We start from the raw sequence: 27,845 nt of genomic DNA on the forward strand, positions 1-27,845 counted from the left end.
TTGAAGGTCCTTTCCAACCTTGGTGATCCTGTGATTCTGCGAACCCAAACTAGAAACAGTTTTGCTTTAACTTCTTTCATTTCAAGCAGAATTCAAAAATTAAATTATTGCTTTCTCTCCAGCTGTTCAGCTTCTTCCATTTACTTATGCTTTTAAGTTTAGTGCTACAGGTTTGGACATACCACAAGTTTTTTGGACAGAGAAATATTAAGGTAAGGTCACTCAGCCGTTCCAACAATGAAGGACTCCTTATCCCTATCAAGTTTGTCTACATTTTATAACATGAAATTCTTTAAGACAGCTAGTAGAGAGTTGGACTTGGCAATTTTTCAGTATAACCCGAGTTGAATAATAGGACCTTTAAAATACCATAATCTGTTGCCAACCTGCCCGACTCAAATTCACTAGCTTTACATTAGATGTTTTTTTCCTCTCAGAAAGTGATCCAGTATCATCAAATAAAATACAACTCAATGTTCAGAGACACGCCTCACATTTTGAGGCACATCAGCCCCAACTTACATTACTTTAATATAGTTCATACAGGAACAGCTTCTCAAAATTGTAATTTTTGCAGATATTAAGCAAAAACTCCATGAAAACAAAAGAACGAAAAAAAGACTCTCAAAGAAAACTTAATCAGAGAATCATAGAATGGCCTGGGTTGAAAAGAACCACAATGATCATCTAGTTTCAACCCCTGCTATGTGCAGAGTCGCCAACCACCAGACCAGGCTGCCCAGAGCCACATCCAGCCTGGCCTTGAACACCTCCAGGGATGGGGCATCTAGTTCAAAACAGCCTTGCACTCATTCAGAAAAAAGCTGAAGGAGAAACCTCTGGCTACACATTGCAAGTTAGATGTTTTTTAAAATGAGTATGAACATTATTTAATCTTCATAAAGCACATACACCAGTGCATGGGTGATTTTGTTAGTGCAGCCTTCTACACTAAAGATGCCAAACTTTTACATTTTTATAGTGAAAAATTGGCTTTGAGGAGAAGCATTAATTTCTTATTTGCTAGACATTTTTCAGGGGGCAGAGTTTGAACTGTGAAAGACATTCTTATCTATATACCAGGGTTTTAACAGCTAACAGAGATTGTAATGTTTAACTTACCACCGTATGAAATTCTGTAATAGGCATAAGCTGTTAATGCTAGACCAACCCATATTTCTTGGTAAACAGTAGTGAAGTAGAACTTCATGGCTCTCCATGACTTTGGAATCATATTTTGCATCATCTGAAAGTTACAAGAGGTACTCCAATGGTGAGTTGTGCAATTACATATTTACTTACATATGCATATATGCACTGCATGCTGTATATGTAACTTTTATAAGCATGTTAAACACGCACACTGTCACATACACACACAGAGATGCATGTATATATACACACACACCCATACCTCAGCAGCAGCACTCTATGAGTTCCATTAAAAAAAAAAAAAAAAAAAAAAGCAAATGTTGAAAAGTATTTATTCCAAAGCAAAGCACTACAAATTCAGAATATACCTTATGGACTAACACACAGATACATGCCTGCTGATAAAAGGATTCAAAGATGAATTAACAGGATTTGCAGTGTAGCAATAGCTGGGCTCCTCTCTACCAGTGATTTGTTTCTGAGTCTCTCAGGAGTAAAATCTTGTTCCAGGCAAACTAGAGAGGCTCCTATCATGCACCACACCAAATTAGTTTCTCTCCCTCACGTAACTTATACCTCTCAACATCATAATTTCTATGACAGCAAAATAGCAAAACATGTGATAAGCTATTTAATTCATGATTTATTATGAAAATACTACTTTTTAAATATGCTCCAGCAGCAGGAAGCCTATTGATGTGTTTTCCTCCCCTGTACCCAGCTTTGTTCATAAAACCATAGAATGGCCTGGGTTGAAAAGGGCCTCAAAGATCACTTGGATTTAACCCCCCTGCCACATGAGGTTATCCAAACAATGGTTGTTATTCAAACCAAACCAGAAAAGTATGTAAGATATGTGTTAAAATAAAACTTACTGCCATTCAACATCTTAGCACACATTTGCACCACACTACATAGCAATACTGCACATTCTATTGTTTTCTACCTGAAACACTTTGAGCACATCACCCAAATAATACAACCCATCAAACTCACCTGTACACTGACATGGACATTATATAATAACTCAGAGCCCCAGAATAGAAATCTTGGTACTTCTCCAAGGATAAAAGCATCTCTATGGAATTTAATGTCTTAATACAAATCCATATTTCTCTTCACCAGTATACCAGTTTACAGCAGTAATTACGGAGGTATTTCCTGAAAGGCTGTGCTTTCACCAGTGCTGTTGAGAACACCGAGACCCCCCCTGCTTCCCAGTGAGTTAATCCATGCTGAACGTGCCTTCTAATCCACCTTCCTCGCCCTTCTCCCAGAACCGCGGCCCGCTCACCCCTTGCAGCGGGTACCTGCCGCCCTCCCGCGGTCCCTTCTACACACGGAACAACGGCCACCAACTCACAAGGGTTGCTCCCCAGCCTCCTCCCCGAGCGACGGCACTACCTACCCAGGCCTGATCCGCAACCCACCGTTAGGCCGGGAGAGCGCGGCTGCCACCGAAGGTCACGGAACGGGAACGGCCTCCGCTGCCGCCACGGGGGATGCCGGGAAGGCACGCACCAACGAGGGAAGATCGCGAGCCAGAGAGGCGGCGGCGGCGCACAGCGCCCCCTGCAGCTGTGGAAGACCAGAGCACCAGCGCGGCCCGCTCTCGGTCAGCATCAGCCGTTCGAGGGCCGTGCTGCAACGTTCAAAGAACTGATTGCACTGAAAAAAATCCATGCTTAGGCCTGTTCGCACTCTGTACTGCCTAGGCATGGAGCGCGCACCGAGACAATACTGGGAAGGGCCGTCAAGGCTCCTGACGCCCGGGGGCAGCCTGTCGCCAGGAGGCAGCCGCCAGGGTGGCTTCTCATGGTGGGCTGAGGCTATACGCCTGCGGGCTGTTTTCTTAGTAAGAGGAACGACAGATTGATCGCGATCCCAGAAGGCCTTTCGGCCATTGTTCTAGGGCTGTAATACACAAGCTGACCGCGCTTCACTACGCCACAAACATGGCGCCGCACTCCCTTCAATGGGTCACGTGCTGTGGGCGGGGCTTTCCCTAGCGCGGGAAGAGAGCGTGGTGAGGGGACGCGGGCGGGCGCGCGCGCTTGCTGCGCGGTGCGAGGCGCTTGCCTGTTGTCGGCCTCATGCTGCGGAATCTCACTATCGAGCAGGTGAACGAGTGGTTCACCATTGGCAAAGATGTGACCGCCGTTGAGTTCTTAGGTGGTCGTGCGCAGGCTACAGCCTCGCGTGATTCATCCTGTCTCCCCAGTCCGTTTGCTGTGCAGGAGTCATTGAGGTGAGTGTGGTTGCTGCCCCTCAGCCTGATAGCGGGGTGTGGGGTTGTGTGTGGAGTGCCTCTCCTCTGTTTGCGCGTTTTTATACGTGTTTAGTGATGTATGCGTGCTGCTACAGAACAAACAGGGCCTCTGTAGGAAGGCCTCTTTTGGTAGGTGGGTTTTGTTTCCACTTGCGTTTCTATTTTACACTTCTGGGACTGTGCTTAGGGAGCTTGGGCATCGTTTGAGAAATTATGATGAGTTGTATGTTCAAGTGGAAGCACTTGGATTTGTATTTGTTGGCCTCTTGAAGGTTTTGGAGGGCTGAAAGCAAAAAACTTTCTCTTACCTTACTGATGTTGCTTGTACTGTAATTATTTCAATATTTTCTTCAAGGCATGTTAAAATTAAAGGCAAAATGATTGACGTTAAAGATGCTTGTTATATATATATAGTTTTAAGCCTCTTATATAACTGATGGTTGTTAAAATTATTTCCAAGTTCTTATCTAAATTGACATGCAAGAGCACGTAGGATTTATACCCAATCAATCATGGAAATAAGAAGTGTGTCATAATAATTACAGTGCTCTGTAATAAGAAATAATACTTAACAAAAGCTTTATGAAATACTTTTGCTAATTGAGTGTCAAGGCTTTGTGCCTTAAGAAGATAAGTAAGATGTTCTTTTTGGTTACCAATGATGCTTCATCTTCTGAGGCTAAGTTTATCATGTTGTCTGGACTGCCTCTAGAGTAACAATATTAGCAGTTGAGCTTAAGAAGAAATAATATTTCTCTGAGGTTATGGTTAGAGGTTTTATCCTTAAATGGCTTGTTAATTTTCTTCTTAATTCCTCTGATTGCATTTAACTGAATGAAATGAAATGACCCTTAAATCTTTCTTCTTACCAAAGCAATTGTGGTTCAGATTAAAACACTTAAAAAGCGCAAACATGGAAAAAGATCATTATTCTCTCTTTGATTTCTTGCATGTTGTAGGTGTAGCATTTGCTGAGTTAGGTTTTTTTTTTTTAAATAGCTACTTTATTTGGCTAAAAACATAGCAAGCTGTTCTGCCTGACACCTGTGCAGGTGGGAGGCTTGCTGCCCTTTGAAGTTGCTGTCACTCACCTTTCTGCCAGTGCAATGATGTGTGCCAGCTGCATGTGGTACCAAAATTACCAGTTCTTACCCTGTCTTTACTCTTTCTATGCTTTTCTTTTTTTTCTAAGTAAAGAATACATTGCACTTTGAAAATATTCTGTAAGGTTACCTCCCATGTTGGTGTTCGAAGGAAAAAGAAATGAAGGAAGGTCTCAGAGGATGGCATTTTCTCAGCCTTTGTATAATATTTTTTCTACCTATTCCCTCTCTACGTCCCAGTTTAGTTTTTTCCTTCCAGTTTCCACTCCAACTGTTAATGTTAGAACTGATTACATAGCCTAGTATCAGTAAAGTGTAAGAAGTATGTAAGCCTTTTTGTGCTTTTCCTATTCATTGTACATGGAATTACTGATTTAGTAGTGATGCCTACATATTTTAATTATTGGTTACAGACTGCCTTTTAGCATATGTTTCAGTTGATATTTCTGAAATGGAAAGACTTCATCTGAATTATAGAATCATTCAGATGATTCCGTAATCCAGCTCAAAAGGCCATCCAGTCCATTCCCCTGCAGTGAACAGGGATGCCCACAGCTCCATCAGGCGCTCAGAGCCCTGTCCAGCCTGACTTTGGCTGTTTCCAGGGATATCCCCCACCTCTCTGAGCAGTCTGTGCCAGTGCCTCACCGCACTTATTGGGAAAAAACTTCTTCCTTATCTGCCCCCATTTAGTTTGAAATCTTTCCCTCTTATCCTATCACAACAAAGCCTGCTAAAGAGGCTTCTTTACTGAAGCTTCTTTAAAAAATATTGATTTATAACCTCTTGTAGTTTTATGCCTTTTATAAAAAAATACATGCAATCTGTTTTACCCAACTGACATTACATTATAAGTAAATTCTGTGTTGGGTGAAAGATTCAAGTGGGGAAGAAGGGAAATATCTTTGAGTTGCATGTTACCAGATTGAGGAGCTCTGAATGAACGTGGTCTTCAGTATGCTTGAAAACAATATCATATGTGACATTTTTTCTCTTGAGATTGCAAAATAGTTCTTTTTGTGAATTGAGGAATAGGAGACTTGCCTGTTTCTATGATGTGACAGACTGATGGAGAGGAAATCTGGAGATGGAGAGTTTAAATAAAAGGTGTGTAAATGTTTGGAGCCTGATGGGAAATGCAGCACATGGCTACGGTGTATGTTTTCTCTGATTTTTTTGCTTTAATTGTCTGCTCTGACCATAACTGCTGTGTGTCCAATCAGTGCTTTAAAACTTTGTTATGAACTCAGTCACAGATAATAGCAACTGAGAAATGGCAAGTTTCCGAAAATTTGAAATGCTCACTTGCTTTTGAAGTGATTTGTTGACCCTCTTGCTACTCCAGAAAGTACTGCGACTTACCAAAATGCTGAAGTTTAGCGTCTGGTTTTCAGGGTAGCTTCAAACAACGGAAGAAGTGCAACCTTTTGAAATGAAATTACGTGAGAATTTCTTAGGGGATAGAGAGCTAATTGTTAAAAGTACTTAAATATCCAAAGGTTACATTTAGTTGTCAGATTTCACAGTATTTCCTCATGTGCAGTGCACAGTTCAGACAAATGAAGAAACTGTTCATGCAGTGAAATGTTATTTTACGTTGCTTTTGCTTTAGGACTTACTCTTGAAACTGAGAAATAAATATTCAGCTCCAAAAGGTACTTATCCATTTAATATAACATCAAATATACTTAAGAAATCTCACATTGTATAAATTCCCTATAAAGCTTAGAAGCTATGTAATAAATACAGCAGTTGTTGTCTAACAGTTTGTGGACTGATGCTACTCCAAAATACAGAAAGCAGTCTTTTCTTGTTTGATTCTATACCTACAGATATGCCAAAGATAAAATGCTTGTTTTATTAGCAGCATCTACGTTTTTGGTTAAAAGGTTCCTTCAAACACAGTAGCTTCAAGGAATGTGGAAGGTAAGAAAGGAGAGTTCATGCTACAAGTTCATATAATGCGTACTAGCTGTAATCAAGGATTTTAGTTTCTGAGCTCTTAAGGTGAAAAAGGGAACATGTCACATTTCTTATTGCTATGTTTCTGGATGGCAATCACAGTGAAGGAAGGCAGACAGCTACAGAGCTTTTTGAAAGCAACACAAAGCAACTTAACTTGATGGGTAGTAGTATGGTAGATTCCAGATCCTATCAGAGAAAGTGGGAAACATGCTTTGTGTGTTTTTGTCAACATAACTTGAGACTGTAGGGATTTCCTCTTTCTCCGATCTGTTAGAACTGTCTCCACGCAGGTTGAAATGTTCAGAGCAATTTGTATTCCACACATTTACCAGTTGCTCTTGTTGGTTTTCTCTCTCCATGGTAGTAAGAAAATCTTTTAAAACTTGCTTGAATATGTAGACTATTTCCCAAGGCAAAACATCATTTTCTGCCAAAACTTCACGAAATCTAGAAACAAACAAGCATTGAAATCTAATCACTGATGCTGACAATGCTCCTGTTTCCTTGCTAATCTGATGAGGAGAGGGAAAGGGGGAGGAAATGACTGTGCTCTTATGTCAGTTATTCCTTGCTGCCACATTTCCCCACACACCTCCCCCAGAAGATTGTAGAGGAAAAGAGCTCTAACAATACATTGGAGGCAATCCAGCTATTTTGAGGATTGTTGTTATTCAGTATTCTTTTGTTTTCCTTTGCCATCTGGGTAACTTGATTTAAACTGACTTTGCCCTTAGGTGTATTCTGGGCTTTAAAAGGCACATAGGATTCTTCTGTCATTTGTGTGCCCCTAGAAAGTGTATTTAAATAGGAGCATAGGAGAATTTTTGATGGTAATCCACTTTTTTTTTCCTTTTGCCCCAGAATGGAATTCTGTTTAACACTGTTTTTTCTAGGGTTACAGGCTTCAAATATTTTGTACAGCGAGGCTTAACGGTACACTGCATTAATTTGAGTTTTTGATTCTTGGATGCAATTTAATAAATGCTGGGGATGAGTAGTGGGGAATTTAAAGTATTGAGAAGTCATATTATAAGCGTGCAAAATTTCCTTTAAGATTAGGCTGGGAGAATCCTGATGTTTAAAAAAAAAATAATAATGAACAAAACCAACCTTCACGTACAATATAATAAAGCACAGGTGTAATCTCTAACACACATATAAAGATACATTCAGATTGCTGCTCATTCCTAAATTGCAAAGAAGATCACAGCCGTATATAAGCTTGGAATAGGCAAAAGAAATAACTTAAAACTTACTGAAAATCAACCACTCCAAGTAAGAGGAATAGGAAATGGTTACCTGCTGAGAACAGTTCCAGTCTGGCACGGTTGGATTTGGGAGCACAGAACTTCGAGCTGCCGCTGCTCAGTAGCTGGAATTGTGGCTTGAGGATTTTGGTAGTTCTTCAACCAGTTGTAATCCATGCCGGTTTTCTGGACTTTTTGCTCGTTTTCAATCTCTTGCACTAACCTTTCACGCTCCTTCAGGTGCCATTTCAATTCCCTCAGCAAGGTTTTTGTAACTAGTTCTGATCCAGGATACCTTGAGGGTTTGTAGGAACCATTTTTTGGCCATTTCATCCAGCCAAAAAGCGGCATCTTTAAGCTTGTGAGGGGGAAAGAAAAAGAAACTTCGCTTATTTCTGTTAGGCAGGTAGCATTGATGCCAGGGACTTCTTTTTAAGCAGGTGAGTGTTTAAAGGAAACTTTGTTCCTCGTACTAAAATACCTTGCTGCAGAATAGGAAAAAAAACCATAATCACCAAACTGGTATCAAATGTGACAAGGCTCACATTTTACAGCATTTCTCATGTTTTCTGGATTAACACTTACGAATCTAAAGCTCATTTGAAACTGCATATTTATCATCTTGAAATCACTTAACTTTCTTTTTATGGATAATATAGGTGATGTTTATAAAAAAAAAAAATTAAAAATTTGAGGTAATGCTTACATGTTAAGTGAAATAAAATAAACAGTTCAGTGCTGCAACTCGGCGCCTATCCTGTTCTTTAAAACTTCTGTATCACTTATTATTTTAAGCAAATTCTTGTTAAGCAAATTCTTCTGGAAGCAGATCTAGTGGAATAGATTTATAAACTGCAGCTTGTTACAAACCATGCGGACAGAAGAACACAAATTTGAATAAAAATAGAATGAATTACCTTTGCAGTTGTCTGAACAGTGTTGTTTCAGGTGAGTTTGCTCGAAGGTCTCTTACTGTAGCATTTCCTGTTCCCGGGCTGTTACTACTGGTGGAAGAAAACAAAGTTTTTTCTTTTTTTATTCACTCAGACTGTGCTTAAAACGTCTTTCTGCAGTGCATATGAAAGCTTAAGTTTTTTTGCTTTTAAGGTTCTTTTTCATCCTCTGTACCCAAGAGCAGCAGTAATCCATTTAACCTAACGTGGTCTTCCTAGTACTTCTACAAAGTCCATTAAGGTTTCCTACCTTTGATTTGTGTTCTGCCGATGGCAGCAATTCAAAGAAAGATGGTCGCAACTTCAGATGCTTGTTGCTAAAGCCATCCAAAGGTATTGTTGGCAGGGAGATGAATAATGATTGTCTGAAGCAACCGCAGACGTGCTTCTAGCTAAAGTTAAGGCTGTCGTATGATGTGATGCTTGGCTGTGCATAGCTGTAGGTCACAGTTTAGAGCTGTATTTTTATGCCTGTAGAGTGCTAAAAATAACTATGTTGCTTTTATCATCAAACTAAACTTCCAGGCCCTTGAGATGCTGGAAGACTTTTCTCCCATTGGGGAGGGGGGTCAGACTGTTCTACTGTCACTTTTAAACAGCTAAGAATAGTCTTTCTCTGGTCGAGATCATCTAAAGCCTTTGCTAACAGTGTTGATGAAAGAGAGCTATTTGACAGTTGCTCGGGATTTTGTTGCTACATTAAATACTTTCTCTGGCTGAATTTCATCCATCTCATGCTATTACACTTCTTGATTACTGTGCATAGCATAGCTGTTAGCATTTTTAATTAACATCTCAAATGTGTTCGAAGAAGCCAGTCTGTAACACCTACAGTGTGCCACGAAAGACGCATTAATCTAATTAAAGGAATAAAATGATAAAGAAATGCAAATTGAAGTCAAACTGCTGTAAAAAGCCCAGAATTTTGAGTCTTACCATAGACTTTGCTTCGGTCTCAACTGGCTGTCAGTTGCCTTTTCTCTCTTTCCTTGATGAGTTTTTTGAGCATATCCATTTTTAAGGTTCATTTTCAGGGGTGGCATCGCGCACGCTAAAGGTCGCTGAAGCAGCCATTTTCCATTCCAGTTATCTGGTCTCTTCCTATTAATTTTAAAAGGTGGACACACTAAGTGCCTTCTCTTCTGCTCTTTCTTGTTACAGTGACTGTCTTTGCTCCTGTGAGTATTTTTTTGTTCCTACTTTTTTGCCTCCCCTGGTGTGTTGAGCTGTTGAAGGAACAGGGCTTCTGTAAATTTGTTCTAGATGTCATGCAACATAAAAGATGACGTGTAGGGCTGTTATTAAAACTGATACCACTTATACATTGAAAAAATTCAAATGTCAGTATTAATCCTCTTCAACTGGAAGGTTTTCACATTGCATTGTGTGTGGTACTATGAAGAAGGAAGGAAGCTAGGTTTATGATGACAGAACTGTCCTGACAGATTTTCAGACGAAATAAAAACGTTCTTTGCCACCTCCTTTACAGCACAGTTGCCGTGTCACTGCTTACTTTCCAATTGGATACAGTGGGGCGGGGGGAAGGGAACTGCTGCATGGCATAAAACCTCTAAAAATTAAGGACACGTACTGAAAGGTGTGGAAGTGAATTAAATGAGAAAACTACAACAGTGGCTTTTTTGGGTTTTGGTTGTGTCATAAAGCATTGAGTGCCAGGACGCTGACGATGATGCTTTCCTTTCCACTGGAAGGGGAGCAGTTAATTGTATTGCTTCTAGTTCTGTGCATGTTTGAGGTCTGCCTTCAGGAAGAGATGACTGCTTGTGTGAGTTTGACATTGGGAACTGGGAGGTGAAGGAGAGCAATAGATTTGCAGTGCTGTATTGGGATGGGAGTTTTGACTTTCACAGATAGCAGGGCTTTGATGAGGATCATGGTTAGTACTTGCAGTTGTTATGACTTAGCCTGGGGGAAGAAGCCTGTATTTTGATTCCTCTCATTAATTGCTAGGCAGTTTTGTAATAAAATTACAAATGGCATGAAGTTGTTACTGCATACTTATGGCAGTCTTGAGTGAACTCAGGGATGCTGTGTTTTTTGAAAACAATTTAGGAATGTAAGGTTCTGAATATCTTCTCCTTGTTTTCATTTCCCTTTTCTGAATCTTCCTCTACTGGTGTTAGTGTCTAAAACCAAATATAGTACTAATATACTAATATAGTACTCGAATGAGACCGTAATGTTATTTATATAATGATGAGTAACTTTTCATCTTTAAAGAACCTTAAGTTACTCTGCCACTGTAGCAGAACAGTTCTTTATAAAAGTATCAATTAGTAAATTAATCCTAATGACTTGTGTGTATAATATAAAATGCCAATTAAAGAGTATTTTCTGTTTTATTTTCATTTAATATCCTGAGTATACTTTGTTTTCTGAACTTTCTAGGCAAGGGATGTAATGAATTTTGAAAGCTTGTTTCTGCTTTTTATCCTATGGGCTTCCTGGTATCAAATAAATTTGTTCCAAAACCTTAATACATCTCTTTCCTGCTGTACTTATTCTACCCCCAACCTCAGTTAATTAAGAGGTATGCAAAGAGTTGATACTTCTTCAACCACCTGGGCAATCCACCAGTTTACAGAAATGTTTTTATATAGGCAGTGGATGAGGAGTTTGTGTAACCTGGTTTGGGGAGAAAAGAGGGACATCTGATTTTCCTCTGTCTTGAGAGAGCAAAATACTTCTTTCCTGTGTTCCACAAGCAATATCTGTGTATGCAGCTTCCAGAGCAGATTACTCTGGCTGTGTATGTTAAGAACTTGCATGCTTCCCGAAGCCCTTCTCAGACTTAGAAATGGAGTCTTGGAATAAAGCTCTGATTGCATGGCCTTGTGGCGGGGTTCACTTTTCTCCTTTGCATTCGGACCGTATGAAGAAAAAATGCTTCATCTGAGACTGGCTGAACAGAGCTAGGAAGTCTAGAACAGAAGTTTCTATGGAAGAGCCTTTCCTGCGTAAGGAGTCTAAGCTTCAGCACCCAGCAGAATAGCTGAAACCCATCTCTGCCGTACTGGCTTCTGTGCAGAGTTGGATTTGTTCCTCAGGGATGTGGTGGGTGCCTTTGATTTACTCATGGCTTTTAGCTGTGCTAATTTCATAACATTTGGGTTACAAATACAGAAGGAAGGAATCATTGAGGCAGCTTAACTTGTGGTTCCATACTTCTGTGCACAAAATCAGTACAACTTGCATGAAAATTCTCTAGAAAATATTCATGTGTTTTTTTCCCTTCAGCAGACAGATGCAGCCTCTATTTAGAGGGTGGTATCTGTAATGGTGGGTTGTGGATCACCAGTCAGAAAAATGAGCATGCCTTCATGCATAACCAGGGCCTTTGTTCAATGTATTCTAGTATTTTATTTACCCTTTTAGAATGAAATATGATGCATTCTAATCAGTCTGATTAGGAGGAGGCTTACTTAGGGGTTGTGCTACTAATTCTTACTTGATTGAGAGGGAGAAAGGAGGGTCATTCTAGTGCAGTATCAGCATAGGGCATCTTTGAAGAATTCCTGCAAAGACAGCACCACACCTACGATGATGGTTATGTTCTCTGGGTATCGTTTGCAATGAAGAGGTGCAGCTGAACCCAGTGCTTGCTGTCAGAAGTCTCACAGTTGCTAAGCAGCTTTGTTCTGCTACATGTGTGGCTTCATGGATGTCTAGTTCATTGGTCTCATTTGCAGCCTGAAAACATCCGGTACTCAGCATGTTGTCTACTCTGGGAATTCTTTTGTCTCTTTCTGCTTGCCCGCAGGCTGTGAGGGGAGCCTTGACAGTGAAATAACAGGTGTGTGACTGTGAAGACTTAACGCCTGGGTAGAAGCGTTGTTTGCTTTTGAAGGTCTACAGGTTGGAGACCTGGATCTCCTTGCCAATACTCTTTCAGCTTATGTTATCAACGAGGAGCCCTCTGCCCCGTGTTAAAGGCACAGCACAGCTGCAGAGGAAGGGTAGTTCCATGCACTTGTGGTGCGAGTGCAATAGGCAGCACATGGAATTTACATAATTGATACTTACTGCAGGCAAGCAGCATGAATCAGTGAGATGTGTGTTCTGAGGGTGTGGAATATACTTGGTTTTCGGCTTTGTTGGTGCAATGGCGAAACAATTCTGAAGAAGTACTTGCAGGGTAGTAGTAAAGTGCTTTCATGGAAGTTTACAGCAATTTCCTTCGAGGGTAGGTAGTAGGGTAAGGGAAATGAGGTGGATTCTTGCTTGAGAAGAGTGGAATACGGCACCATGAGTTAATCATGACTTACTTAGATGTCATCTACTGCAGGAGATGAAATAGTTTGTGGCAAGATAATATTTCGTAGCTAAGAAGAAGTGACTGCAGATGTTCTTTTTATTCTATCCTGTGCTTTCCAGAATCTTCAGAATCTAAATAAACTCACCTCTTTAGCATGGCAGACTTGGATATTTACATGGTGTGTGGCTAATTAAGTTCTAAGTTCTTATTATGAGCTTTCATTGCTCCTGCAATGAGTGATTTGCTCTAATGCAGAAGACATAGTCTTGCTGCAAACTAACACTCTGCCCGAGGCTCCATCCAGCCTGCCCTTGAGCACCTCAGGGATGGGGCACCCGCAGCTCTGGGGCAGCCTGTTGCATTCTGTGACAGGTTGCAGTTTCATATTATATAGGAAGGTCACCAATGCTAATGGTCACCTGAGAAAAGTGGTCTATAGTCAGCAGATAGGATGGCGTGCTTCCATTTGTAAGCACTGTCCCACTACTTGAACTTCATAATAAACTTTGCAGCATGTTTTTCTTTTGATATAACAGAATAACTCATTGGAGCCATTTCAGGCTGCAGACCAACAGTGTGTCAGCCTCCTCAGGTGGCACTGAAATGCTTACACTTATTAACAGCTGTGAACAAAACTTGCCACAAGCCTACATGAGGCCTATTGATAATGTTCCTCGTTTGGTCCTTTGCTGTGACAGCTAACAACAGTAATAACTGACTTTTTAGAATGTTAACTAAGTTGTTTGCCATTGCTGCATTCCCATTCATGTGATGAATAAGACCAGGATGTGCTTAAAGCTGCTGTCTTCCAGTTATACTTTGTGTAACAGTAGTGTCCTCAGTGCTGCTGTTGCATCACCAATAGGCAGGGGAGTTACAGGTGTCATTTGGTAATTGAGGCGATCCTGCATTTGATGCTGATCTTAGTGGGGCAGTGAAGATGGTGAGCAGTCCAGAGGGCAAAGGGCATGAGAAGCAGGGGAGGCCACTGAGTTGCTCAGAGCAGAGGAGCTGAGGGGAGGCCTTATGGCTGCAGCTCTTCACAGGGAGCAGAGGGGCAGTGCTGAGCTCTGCTCTCTGTGACAGCGACAGGGCCCGAGGGAATGGTGTGGAACTGTGTGAGGGGAGGGGCAGCTGGGGGTCAGGGAAAGGCCTCAGGAGATGGAGGGCACGAACAGCCTGCCCAGGGCACTGGGTACGGCCCTGAGCTGCTGGATTTTAGAGTGTCTGGACAGTGCTCTCAGACATAGGGTTTGGATTTCGGGTAGTACAGTTTTAGATTAGATGATCCTTGTGGCTCATCTTAACTTGTAATCCATAGCTACCACAACATTAATTTACAGAACTATCACACCCTGAGCAGTCAGGGCAGTATTGCTGTGTAGCTTGTCACCATGTGCTCTGGGTACAAGTTGGCCCCTTCTGAACAGCCCTACTTGAGCTTTCTGTGTGGAGAGGAGCTTGTAGAACTCATCTATGGGAGAGTCCAACTCTCTGAAGCCTGACAGTTTGTCCCCATCTTCTGACTGGCAGAAGATCTTAGTCCCATAGTGACAATAAATTTCAGGACTGAGGTGTTTTTTTCCTGTAATTTGTGGTTGTTACTCTTCTTGGATTTTGACTGTGTATGAAGTGGGAGACAGAAGTTCTCACTGAGCTTTTGGCTTAATATAGTGCAAATATTTCTTGAAATATGAAGGTCACAGTCAATACAAATCTGCATGGTTTTTTTTTGCAATTTTTTGGATTTGCTGAGCAGTTCAATTGTGCTTCCTCTCTCTTTAGTTCAAATTTTAACACAGGTGTCTGCTGTGATGAAGAGCTGTTGTGTTTGAGATACCTTTGTATGAAGACTTGATCACTGAGTAGCTAACCAGGTATTTAGAACAGACCTCTTCAGTGGGTGAAAAAGCAAGTATCGCATCGATTCTTAACAGGTCAATGTTTTTAAATATGTATTTTAGTATTCTGTGGTTAAGCTTCACTTTGAATTCAAGTAATCCTTTTTTTTTTTTTTTTTTAATGAGTGAAAAATAAATACTTTTTTTTGAGTGACTGTACATTTTCATTTTAAGTTAGTGTATTTCTGCAGGTAAGGCCAGGCTTCTGAAAGTCCGGAATGCCCACTGTCAGTTAAAAGGAGTCATTTTTAGGATGTCCTTCAGTAAAAGCAGAGGAAGGTTATTTACTGTCATGGCAAATGTTCAGTTATGTAAAGTGTCACATTATTTTAGTTTCAGAGGAGAGACTTTGAAATGGTCTACAGTATATATTGTACTAAAATAGTACAGCAAAATATTGCTCTGTGTGCTCAGTGTTCTTTAAGTGATCTTTCCCCCGTGTTCTCTCAGTAGATGGTCAGCTCATGTGGTAGGAGCCCTGACTTAGGGCACTCCTCTCATCAGCTGTGAAATGAGTGACACAAGTTTTACATTCAGCTCCACTCTTGTGTGAAGGGAGATTTTCATGGCAAATGAGGTGGAATATAAATGAGCAAAAGTGCATATTTAAGAATCTTTAAAAACTTCCGTCTTAGAACATTCTTTTACCTTCCCTTTTATTTGTCTTCCTGATAGGAGCTTCTACCCTGAAATTAAACAGCCAATAGAATTACCTGATTTTTTTTTTCTTATTTGATAAACATCCATTTGAATCTTTCAAGCATCATTTACGTATTTGAGTATTTTCATACTGCCCAGTTTGCATCCAGTGGTGTTCTCTTTTACAGAGAGCAACTCGAGATGTTTCTCCTCATTTTTTTCTTTCCAATCATCACTTGTAGAGATGTCAGTTGTTCAGTGCATACATTGGTTGGGTGGGTTGTTTGTTTTTTAGTACATGTTGATGGGAAGAGCCAAGTAAATCAGCTGTCACCTGTGACTGAGATTGGGCAGCTGTCTCTGGTTTTGAGAAATGAGTGAATGCAAGAGTGCTGTTTAATATTCCAAATTATGTTCAGATAGAAAACTTACTGAGTGTTATTCCGTTATGATAGCCTTGTTGACTTATTAGAAGTCATTCTGTAGCTTGGAGAAAAGGAAGACCTTTCTCTATCTGAAATTACTTAAAGAAAAGCACCCTTAGTATATTTGAGAGCCCTTAAAATTGGGTATGCCAACAATTTCTGGTGTTGAACTGTTTCCCTTCTATTAATTCTGCCTGAAGTGGCAGCCACATTTAATGTTACATTCATTACACTGATTGAACCTTTTGAAGTATTTTCATTATTGGCTTTAAATATTTTCTCGCAATCAAATCCTGTAAGCAGTCAGATGTGCAAAGATCAGTCACACATCAGAAAAAGGTTATGGCGGTTAAACTGTGTGGGAAACAGTATAGAAAGCATCCCATCCTCTTGTAACAAACAATACCAATTGTCTTTCATAAAGAGGCTTGGTAAGCACTGCCTCTTTACTGTGTTGGAAGGCCTTTTACTGGCCACTGCTGCTCAGGCTCCGTGTTCCTGCATCTGCTACTTCTGGGTATGTGTAGGAAAAGCGAGATGTCTTGAGTTGGGTACAGCTTTAGAGGTAGCTGATGTGTTTTGCACAGCTGTTAGAACGTCTCAACAGCAAGTAACTCTTGATAGTGACATTACTGGTTGATTATGTTCTCAGTGGTTTGTAATCTTGCCAGCTTTCATCCATTCAGGATGATGATTTTTCATGTCATCTGTTTGCTGCAGACTCTGTTGTAGAAATCTGTTCACATCTGAGGATGGAGTGTGCAGATGTGGTCTGAATTTGAATAAGGTCAAACTCACTTTTTTTGTGAGGGGAAAGGAAGGAAAAAACAGCATCTCAAGTCTTCTGATTTTTCTTTAAATCGAAATAATGATTTGATTTTTTTTGTCTATAATTGTGTTACAATGAAGAGAGTCTGGAAGGCCTGAGGAATATATGCTGTTTTAGGGCAGGTATCCTGAAAGGCAGGCATTCACTGCATCAGGGGGAATAGAAGTGGGGACAAGAGATCTGATGCAGTGGACAGGCACGTGCTTTATAAGGAGTATCTGGCAAAGCTCCTTCGTTAGTGGTGTCCTCTCTTATCATAGAATGGATTTGAATTGTCTGCATCTCAACTTTCTTCTGCTGTCAGCAAATGCTTGTAGAAACTCCTCAGAAAAATACTCCATTCCTTTCTGTCTGTGTAACAGATGATGGCTTACAAATGATTTTGTGAGTGACGTTGTTCTGATGACTTAGAAGGCTGCCAGAGGGCTCTGGAAGGATTTTTTCTCAATTTACTTAAACCGTATATGTGTATGTGCTGTAAGCTTTTTGCTTTATTAAAGTTGCAAAGTTCAACATTAAGATACTGTGAAATGATGTAATTAAGGTTGTTTGTTCATTTCATATGCCCAGATGCAATTTCCCAATTACATATGATTTTCTCCAAGACTGTAGCCTGAATGAGTGCACAGACTGAGCAATGTTCATTACTAATGAGTGGCTATTAAGCATTTTCTTTATTCATTGCATAGCCTGAGGTTTATTTACTGCATGCTGCTTTCTGAAGACAAAAGTCTTAATGTCTGAAAGAAAATAGCCAGTTACCCAAATAAAATCTCATGTAACCTCACTGAGGTCGCACTGTCCTCGTTTTCCTGGAGTTACATAGGCAGTGATCAGGAGCTTGTTCTCTGAGCCCAGAATCTGAGTATATGCAGTATTATTTAAAACAGGGTTTATTGAGTCATTTCAGCTGCAGTTTAAGTACCCGTGCTCAATTTTAATTGCTTTATCATATTTTTGGTTTTATTTGTTTAATTATTACTCAGTAGAAGAACCTAACAGGTGGGCTGACTGTATTCTATGAACTCTTCCAAATAGTGCCTGAGGGGCTGTAGCAGAGTATTCCCTCTTCCAGGTATTTGAAAAGTTAGTGTGGTCAGCCTGCTGCAGCCTGCTTTCTGTAAGCTGGCAGCTGCTCCTCACGTGGCAATTGTGTGAATGTGTGCAGTCCTGGTGAGCTCTGTGCTAAGAGAGATTCAAGAGCTCGAGAAGCACTGCCTTAGCTCTATCAACAAAATATCATTAGGACAGGATATGAAGTCATTATGTAGGCTTTTGTGTCCTTCCTCTCATGTTTTGTTGACAGCAGTATGGTGATAAATGCTTGTTGTTTCCTGTGGGAGGAATAGTGACTGATTTCAGTGAATCTAAGTGTCTGTAGCACAACCAGGCTAGCAGAGTTTATCTGTCTAGAGAAGATGGGCACTTGTGGCATCAAGACAGGGAGCTGTTGGAGAGGGTCCAGAGGAGAGCCACAAAGATGATCAGGGGACTGGAGCACCTCCCCTATGAGGACAGGCTGAGGGAGCTGGGCTTGTTCAGCCTGGAGAAAAGAAGGCTGCGGGGTGACCTCATAGCAGCCTTTCAGTACCTAAAGGGAGCCTACAGACAGGAGGGGAATCAACTCTTTGAAAGGGTAGAAAACTGCAGGACAAGAGGAAATGGATCTAAGTTGAGGGAGGGCAGATTTAGGTTGGATGTCAGGGGGAAATTCTTTACAGAGAGAGTGGTGAGGTGCTGGAACAGCTGCCCAGAGAGGTTGTGGATGCCCCGTCCATCCCTGGCAGTGTTCAGAGCCAGATTGGATGGGACCCTGGGCAGCCTGGGCTGGTGTTAAATGGGGAGGTTGATGGCCCTGCATGTGGCAGGGGGTTGGAGCTTCATGATCCTTGAGGTCCCTTCCAACCCTGGCCATTCTGTGATTCTGTGTGACTTAGGCTCATTTATGATTTGTTATTAAATACAATTGTTGTATGTCTACTTCTTTATGTGTATTTCTTCATGCTATGCATGTAGAACAGGAGTTTTTTTTACCCCCTATTATTCTATTATGTTATGTATAGACTTTGTCTTATGTGTAATGGCATAAGTCTGAATTTACATAATGTTTTCTTTTTTGGTACCTCATTCCTGCCCAACCATCATCTCTTGGCTCAAAGACAAAAGTTCTTTCCTTAAAGCAGTCAGGAGATTGTATTTATTCCTTCCTACCTCTGCTGTCTAGGGAATCATGCCAGAATTGTATGTATTCTCTGACAAGGACTTGTGAAACTGAACGAGTTAATATTTGTTCAAAAGTAATCTTAGGCTTTCATCAGGAGAGAAATTCCTGGGTATTTAAGAACTTACAGGAGGATTCTTTGGGAACTTAGTTTTTTAAATCCAGACAAGATTTAATGTGGCATTTTCCTCAGGCTGGTATCTTAATGCAAGGACAAAATGAATCTCTGAAACTTGTTCATTAAGGTAGGTACTACTTGACGTAGTGTGTCTGAATGTACTGTGTAATGCTGTTATTTCTAGAGAGATCTGCGACTACTGAATTAGGAATTACACATTAAATTGGCATTTCTTTTCTGCTTAGACTGCCTGTCCCTGAGAGAAGTGAAACTAAATGTGCTGAAAAATACAGACAAGTGGGGGCCCAAAAGCGAGATGCGCCTGGAAATGATCAGTTTGTCTGTGAACAAGGTAAAAGCAAAGCAGGGAAAATAAACTGCTTCCTACTATGTTTTCATTTGCACCTGTCCTTCTTCCATCTTCTTCTTCTGTCTTCCCTCAAACAAAACTGAACCTCATATACTTATTTCCTGCTTATCTGATGCTTTGTTTGTACATTTGTGCAAGAAGTGGTTAAAAAGAAAATAGCCACCTTATCAGGCACTGCTGTTCTCAGAAAATGTTATTGCATAAATCTGTGTGTGTAAATGTGCTTTATTGCACTGATAAATGCAGCTGTGTTAGATAAATATCTGCAAGAAAAACCACTCTGCATTCAGTGTGCCTTTTTCTTCTCCCATTTTTCTCTTTCTGTTATTTCTGTGTGTACTTAATGGTTGTTTTGTTTGTCTTTAGAGAGAAATTTGATTGCACCTCTTTCCTAGGAGCTTCGGTAAAAGCAGAATGAGGCTGGCTCAGTTGTCAGGGCAGCTTAGCTTCAAACTCTTAACTGTGCTTCTTAATTTCCAAATTTGTTAATGTAGTTGATTTCCCAAGGAAAGGACATCTTTGTGGTTGGTTTGTTCTGTGTGCCATTGTCTGATTATTTGCCTTTTTTTTTTTTTAAATCCCTTTGCTGATTTCCCAGAATTTGGAACATGGAGAATTTTATTTTATTTTATTTTTTATAAAAGTGTCCTCTCATGCCTTTGCAAATTGCACGACCTCTGGAATTTTGGTAGATCCGGAGCTAGCTGACTAATTACCAGCTGACAGGAAGCAGGTGTGGCTGGCCTGTCCTGCATGTGCAGTGCCCCTGTCCGAAGCACAAAATATTGTCTCTTGTTCACTTGACGTATCATAAAATTTGTGGGAGACTCTGAGGCAATGAAAACATTGAGTAATGGGATTGAAAAAAGCCTAGGGTGTTGTGGTTCAGAAATGTGTTAATCTGTTTTCTTTTGTGTACTTTGCTAGGGAAGCAACAAATTCCATGCATTCCTTTATTGTTTAATTTCTGAAAGTACTTTGGTTATGATTAATTTAGGGAAATGCCATAAATCTGGCTACTAAATGAGACTTATAGGATAGGAGCTTAATTTTGCAGTACTGGTGGCCTGCTTAATTATGAATGGAATTGATATTTGCAATGTTTCTGTAAAAGAAAAGGAGTTATTGTTAGGAAATACTGCTTGAATATGAAGTTGATGTGGCTTTAAAGTAATTAAATAAACAACAAAACCAGAAGAAAAAGTTTTATATTTATTAGCTGAAGAAGAGAACATCCAGCAGTAATTCTTCTTTGGCCCATTAGTTGGTGCAGGCCATCTGAGTCCAAGAACTGTTAGTGCACCTTTGATGTAACGAGGTCCCAGAGTGCTGTATGCTATAAATACCTTATGGGCCTATGAATTGGTTTTCAATGCATGGAATCACAGAATGGTTTGGGTTGGAAGGGACCTTCAAGATCATCTGGTCCCAACCTCCTGCTATAGGCAGGACACCTCCCTCTAGACCAGCTTGCTCACAGCCCATCCAGCCTGGCCTTGAATGCTTCCATAGAGGGGGCATCCACAACATCATTGGGCAACCTGTTCCAGTGTCTCACCATCCTCACAGTAAAGAATTTCTTTCTGATTTGAATCTGCCCTCTTCTAGTTTAAAGCCATTTCCTTGCCTCCCCTTGCCTGTCACAATCTGCCCTTATGAAAAGTCCCTCAGCTTTGCTGTAAGCCCCTTCAGGTGCTGGTAGGTCACTGTTATGCCCTCCCCTTCCCCTCAGAGTGTTTTCTTCTCCAGGCTGAAGAGCCCCATCTCTCTCAGCCTGTCCTTACAGGGGAGGTGCTCCTGCCTTCTCATAATCTTCATGGCCCTCCTCTGGACCTCCTCCAACAGCATGAGACATGTTCTTGCATTAAAGCATGCTTTTCTAAAACTTTAGTGCACTAAATGTAATTGTTACCTGGAAAACATGATAAAGCAACACAGCCTTCCTACCTCTACAAGATTATGCTGACACCGAGATCTTTTCTTTAACAGCTTGAGATTTCTTCCAGCATTGGTCAAATCCTGCAGTTACTGATGTCTCAGCACTGACATGTTTGTGCCAGAGGGAAGCCCAGTCAGCCTTTGACAGTGTTCCTGTGACAGAATGCTATATATGAGTTTTGCTGGAGTATATATTTAGAATCTTTACCAAAAACCTTTTTAAAAAGACACTTTCCATACTTTCCAGGGATGGTGATGTTAAGTTCTTTCATATATTTTGTAGTGCTTAGTAACTGCATAGACAGTATTTTTTTTCTAATTACCCAGATTCTAAGTAAACAGTTGTTCTTGTTGGAAAGTTTTTTTTTTTTTTATGCTTTATCAGAGTGCCTGAATGAACTGTCCAGCATTGGGCATTTTATATTTGGGTTATGACCTTCATTTTACCATAAATATTTCCCTTCTAAAAAGATGTAGTAAATTTCATTGCCAGTACTGTGTATTTTTAAAAACAAAACAACAGCAACAAAAAATCTCAACGTAAAGTGAAGTTTTTAGCTTTTATTATTTATATGCAAAAATGTAAGTAAATTTCACTGCTACACCTGGAGAAAGCTGTTGAAATACGTAACGGTTCTAGAAATTCTGCTCTTAATTTCAGTATCACTTAAGCCTAACTTTTTCATTACACGAAATTACTGGGTGCCAAACCTTTCCCTTTGTTTTCTATTTCTCTCTCCCCACCTACTGAAGTTGTTTTCTTTCTCACAGGCAGTCTGACCATGACCTTCTGGTCTTCATGGTAGCACTGTAAAATCTGGTGCTGTATTTCCCAATGGTAACTGTGACTGAGCACATGCTGCAGTCTTTTGGCAACAATGTCACATCAAAAGGTCGTACTGTTACTGAACAGTATTGTCTTGATTGTAAAGAGGTAGAAAAATAATGATCTGCACTATGTATCACAGAATCACAGAATTGTAGGGGTTGGAAGGGACCTCCAGAGATCATCGAGTCCAACCCCCCATGGCTTACTTTTTCACCGTGGGTCCAGTGGGCGCTATGGGAAATGCAGACAAATTTGAAAGTATAAATAAGGCATGGGTTTTTTTCAGTATGTTTTTAAAAAAAAGAAGTTTGAGGGAACAGGGGTAGATTTTGCACTTGTAAGGTAAACTGTACACAAACGCTGTTCTTTTAAATTAAGAGGAAAGCACAGAAAACTACAGCATTGCAGATATCCTTGGCTGGGCACTGACCTGCTGGAAAGGAGCTCAGCAGAGAAGGACCTGGGAGCCCTGGTGGACCTGGCTAACTATTGGCCAGCAGTGTACCCTTGTGGCCAAGAAGGCCAATGGTAAACTGGGGTGCATTTAAAAGAGTGTGGCCAGCAGGGTGAGGTAGGTGGTCTGTCCCTCTACTCTCTTCTGGTGAGGTCACATCTGGAGTATTGTGGCACTTCTGGGCTCCACAGGTCCAGAAAAATAGGGAAATTGTAAGTCCAGCAGAGGGCCGTAAAGATGGAGCCTGGAGCATCTCTCTTGTGAGGGCAGGCTGAGGGCTGGGGCTGTTCAGCCTAGAAGAAGACTGAGATCTCGTGTATAAATAAGGGAGGGTATCGACACGATGAGACCGGGCTGTTTTCTGTGATTCCTGGCAACAGGACAAGAGCTCAGACTGAAACACAGGAAGTTCCATATGAACATAAGAAAAAGCTTCTTTGCTGTGAGTCTGACAGAACACTAGAACAGGCTGCCCAGAGAGGAGGTGGACTCTCCTTCTCTAGAGATACTCAAAACCTGCTTGGATGTGGTCCTGAGCAATGTGCTCTCGGTGACTCTGGCTGAAGTGGGAGATGGGACTGGATGATCCCAAGTATTCCATTCCCCCCTCAATCTTCTGTGGTTGTGACACTGATGGTGGTTTATACACCAAAGCAACATTCTCCCAGAGCAGCTGCTAATTAAGCAACAGTTACTTAGACACAGAAAATCACTTTAATTCTAAAGATGATTAATTCTGTTATTTTTTTGTGCGATTCAAACTTTGTGGAAGTTAGGCTTTCAAATACCGTAATTATGTTCCTACGTTCATCCTTCTCATTATGTATTGTTGTAACTTACTTTTGATTATTTTTTACTAGATGCTTCAATGTCTAATTGTGAGCCACGTGTTTGGAATTCTATACCAATGACAACTAACCATAAATATGCTTGTATGCCTGTAGCCAGACACAGGGAAGAGGTAATCATGTTGTACTTTCATTGTGGAATAAATCTGAGACTCACGGTGTGTTTGTCTTTTGTTGTCTGTTGGTTGTCTGTTGTTTTTTTTTCTTTAGGGTGGGGGTTTTGTGTCTGTTTGTTTTTTATTTTCTCAGAAGGGAACTGCTTTTCCTGTTTTAAGCATTGTAGAAGAGGCTTTGTTTAGTGTGCAAAAGCTTTGTGCACTGTACAAACCCATTGCACAGAAATCCTTTCAGGAAGAAACATTGCTATTATGTTTTGTTCATAGAAATATATGTGAGGTACACAAATGTGAATGTGAGCCTGTGATCTTTTCTGTGACCTAATGCCTTAGACACTATAGAAATATGCCATAATAATCTACGAAGGTTTGTTAAGCTTCCTGAAAGCTGTTGATAATTCATGTCTGTTTGAAATCTGTTGTGAGTTCTTTTGTAGGCTTACAAGCTTTTTGAAAAATTGTTTCAGCTCTTGTCTCTGATAAAAAGCAATTCAGTTGTGATTATACAAGGAGCAACGGGAAGTGGTAAGAGCACACAAGTTCCACAATATGTTCTGGATTATTGCACTGAGCAATCTGTCTACTGCAACATTGCTGTGACCCAGCCTCGGAAAATTGGTGCCAGCAGCATTGCCAGGTGGATTAGCAAGGAGCGATCATGGACACTAGGTGGATTTGTAGGCTACCAGGTATTAAAAAATAATAATAATAATTCAAATTGTATTTAAAAATAACAAGAAAAAAGCAAAAAGTACCTTATCTTGTTTCTTGGTTACATCTTTTTTTCTTAGTTACTTATTAATCATATCTAATGTGCTGAAGAAATTTTAAGAAATCTGCTTTTAAAATGGAATTGCAGCTTTTTAGCTACATGCTGCTAAACATTCATAAGCAAATGTGTAAGCTTTTGAAGTTAAACAAATAGAAGTACTGGTTGGATGCCAGCAGAAATTTGTCTGTGTTCCACTAATTGGATGCGTTTATATCATCAATTACTGAAACAGAACATAATTCTGAAACAATTTATGTTTCTCTTCAGAGGCTTTTCCAAGCTTGAATGAGCCTTTGTATTTTATTTCATTTTGAATTTCTTTCAGATGCAGACTCCTGGAATACATGTAATATTTGTTCATGTCTGTTTTATTCTTTTCGTCACGTTAGGTAGGTTTAGAGAACATATCCACAGCGGAGACAAGGTTGCTGTACATGACAACTGGAGTCCTTCTTCAGAAAGTGGTTACTGCCAAAAGCCTAACTGAATTCACACACATCTTCATTGATGAAGTAAGTCAGTGGAAATACATTCCAGTTTCAGATTAAGAAAACCTTATCTTTTGTATCTCTTACCATGCTAAAGAAATCAAAATGCAGACACCTACTTTTACAAATAAGTAAATATTCTTTGTAAAAGTTGTCCAAACTAACAGTTCTTGAAATGGCCTTGTCTTTGAATTCTTTGAGCACTGAAATTTAGAACTGAGGGTTTGTATACCACTAGGCTGTTAAAGTCTAAGATAAGGAAATGTGCATTAGATGGAAGATTCAACAATTGAACAATTAAATCTGCTTGGATGAGTGAAGTTCTGTGGCACTTCATACAAAAGAACAGATTGAGATTTATTTTTTTTTTAACTTAGTTTATTTGAGTGCTCTAACCTGAACTGATTGTATCAGCATGTACTGCTTTCAGCAGCTTTCAAGTCCTGGCTCTCAGGTTTTTGCTTTTTGCCTCCACATCCATATCTCTAGTTCCTAATCCTTTCCTTACTCTTACCCCATAGATCTTGACTCAGTAGTCGCTATTTCAGTAACCCTCAACTTCATACTTAATTAAAGGTCCCAACCCAATCAGGGTACTGAAGGCACATTGGAATGTACTTAATTAGATCCAAAAATTCTAACCCCACAGCAAGTCCTAGCAGTCAGTCTAGGAAGTGTCTCAGCTGACTGTTTTTCATAGTGAATATGAGCATATGTATTACACTGAAGTCTGCTAACTACCTGAAAAGAATGAATGTTCAGCTTTTGAAGGTTGAGATCTAAAAAAACCCTGCTGTTCTTAATTGTACATAAACTAATAAGTATAGAAAAGGATATGTTAATCATTGATAATGTTGAGTAAAAGCCATCATTGACCTGTACAAGAAGTAACCAAAATAGGTCAGGATATAAGAATTCATAAAGAATTGGAGAAAAAGTAATCTAAAGAGGTGTTGTGTATTTTGATCCTGACTAGAAGCCATTGGGATCAAGAGGAATCTGATTTGATTTGCTTAGTTTTTAGACAAGCAGAAGATCTATTTCCTGCTGGGATCAGTTTGTATCCTGCCAATACAATTTGCTTAGCCATCCTCAGAATCCTCACCATCACTTCAACTGCTGTTAAATCTAGAGCTCCTACAATGGAGGTTATTCTTGTCTGAACAGCTGTGTTGAGATGTAAAATGAGACTAAATTGCTTAGTCCTAAAGGTGTATTTTCTGCTATGGTAATGTATTGTTCAAGTTACAAAAGTGTATAAAATGTGAAAACAAGCAGCATGGGGAGAGACATCCAAGAGAAGAACGTGAGCTGATGAGAACTGAGCTGTGGATGATGTCTTTCAGGTGCATGAGCGTACTGAAGAAATGGATTTTTTGCTCTTGGTGATCCGTAAACTGTTGCGTACAAATTCACAATCAGTAAAGGTAGGTTAAAGCATATTCTACTTCTTTCTTGCAAAAATAAACTCAGTTTTTTATCTACAGAGAGCATAGTTTTAAAAAACTTACTTTAATATTAGTCATTATTTTTAAGTATTATTTGGTTTGCTGCTTTTCTTAAGCAAGTAAGCTAAAGGGCATTCTCTTTCTGGCCAATATGTGTTCTAAGAACTTTTTCTTTTCCTCTTGTTAAAATGAATTAGCTTCTAAACTTTGCTTAAGGCTAAAAATGCAAGATGGAGATTTTACTAGAGTTATGTATGGGGTATTGAGGGCAGTGCTTATCCTTGGCTAAATATGGTAGCATTAACTTCTGGAAGTGTTAAGAAAAGGTAGAAACGTTGGATTGTGTTTTCCAGACAGAACTGTTAGTATCATCTGACTGAGATCTTTCTCTGCATGCTAGGAAACCACAACAGTTTGCTGAGATTTAGCGTGACATATTTAGTCTTTGTGGTCTCACAGTAACAAACTCGTGAATTGTAAGAAATTAAATACAGGAAATAGGCTGATGCAGAGCATCTCTGTGCAGCTCTTTGGGACTGCAGAAATTCTGCAAGGCTGATGGGTCTCTCAGGAGCTTCAGATAATGTTATCCTAATGCTAACTATTCTCTTCTAAACAAAGGTAATTTGAACCTGTATTGGCTTTCTTGTAAAGGAATCTGTGTCTGATTAAATCTCCCAAAGTAGTCATTGGATGGCACTGTTTTATATCTTGCTCTGCAGCTGATTCTTCAGAAGACATCTTCATATTATATAAATACAAGGCAATTTTAAATTTGTGGGTGCTTTCCATTCTCTGACAGTTTTCATTTTCTCAAAATTTTTTATGCTGGGGAGAGGGGAACTTGTGCATGTAGTTGTTGTTTTAGCAGTATGGAATGGGTCATTCATTTTAAAAATACTTGTACAGTATGCTAAGCACAGTGTTTCCTGCCTCATTCCCTTTTGAAAAAAGAAAGGGGCTTTTATAGTACAACTAATTCATTCAGAGAATGAAAGATTCTCTTCTTTTGTGCCTGGATTCATGGAATGAAGGAGGCCTGTTTCAGGGGGAAAAAGTGCTTACAATTCTTGATAAGACAGCAAGATCTCCTGTTGTGATTCACCTATCAGCAATTCTGATTTTTCTGGCAGATTGTTGGTATTACATTGTAGGGCAGATATTAGATTGGCTTTAAGATTTCTTTTTCTGGAGTGGGATTTTTGTAAGAAAACCTGAGAGTTTTGGAATGGTGTTAGTGTCTAGTAATGGCTGCTTAGGTTTTTTTTTAAAAAAAAAAATAATAATAATAATAACAACAGGATAAATGTGGTGGTAGTTTCACAGAACACAATTCAGGGTTCTAATAGTCCATTTGAGGGCATTTGAATCATAGGATCATGGAATGGCCTGGGTTGAAAAGGATCACAATGATTGTCTACTTTAAACCCTTCTGAGATGTGCAGGGTCACCAGCCACCATACCAGGCTGCCTGTGAGAAGTAG

The 27,845-nt window shown here is 40.0% G+C and overlaps 2 protein-coding genes across 3 annotated transcripts in view; one reads left to right on the top strand and one right to left on the bottom strand.

Annotated features, from left to right (window-relative positions):
* Positions 1-3,085: 3,085 nt before the first annotated feature.
* TDRD9 (tudor domain containing 9) overlaps positions 3,086-27,845 on the top strand; it is a 59,855-nt gene continuing 35,095 nt past the window's right edge. Inside the window, exons 1-6 of one of the 2 annotated variants that reach the window (XM_048949495.1) lie at positions 3,086-3,400; positions 19,344-19,450; positions 23,550-23,650; positions 24,121-24,342; positions 24,815-24,937; positions 26,260-26,340. In XM_048949495.1, the coding sequence (XP_048805452.1) occupies positions 3,246-3,400; positions 19,344-19,450; positions 23,550-23,650; positions 24,121-24,342; positions 24,815-24,937; positions 26,260-26,340 (789 nt within the window). In that variant the 5' untranslated portion in view covers positions 3,086-3,245. The remainder of the gene's footprint in view (positions 3,401-19,343; positions 19,451-23,549; positions 23,651-24,120; positions 24,343-24,814; positions 24,938-26,259; positions 26,341-27,845) is intronic. The other variant, XM_048949494.1, reaches the window with a different exon arrangement.
* Positions 6,639-8,087, bottom strand: RD3L (RD3 like). Its single transcript, XM_048949516.1, has 2 exons — positions 7,789-8,087; positions 6,639-6,936 (listed from the first exon to the last, which is right to left on the bottom strand). The coding sequence occupies exons 1-2, from the start codon at positions 8,085-8,087 to the stop codon at positions 6,639-6,641; spliced, it is 597 nt and encodes a 198-aa protein (XP_048805473.1).

The sequence above is a fragment of the Lagopus muta genome, chromosome 6, assembly GCF_023343835.1.
Source record: "Lagopus muta isolate bLagMut1 chromosome 6, bLagMut1 primary, whole genome shotgun sequence".
In the NCBI taxonomy this organism is placed as follows: domain Eukaryota; kingdom Metazoa; phylum Chordata; class Aves; order Galliformes; family Phasianidae; genus Lagopus; species Lagopus muta.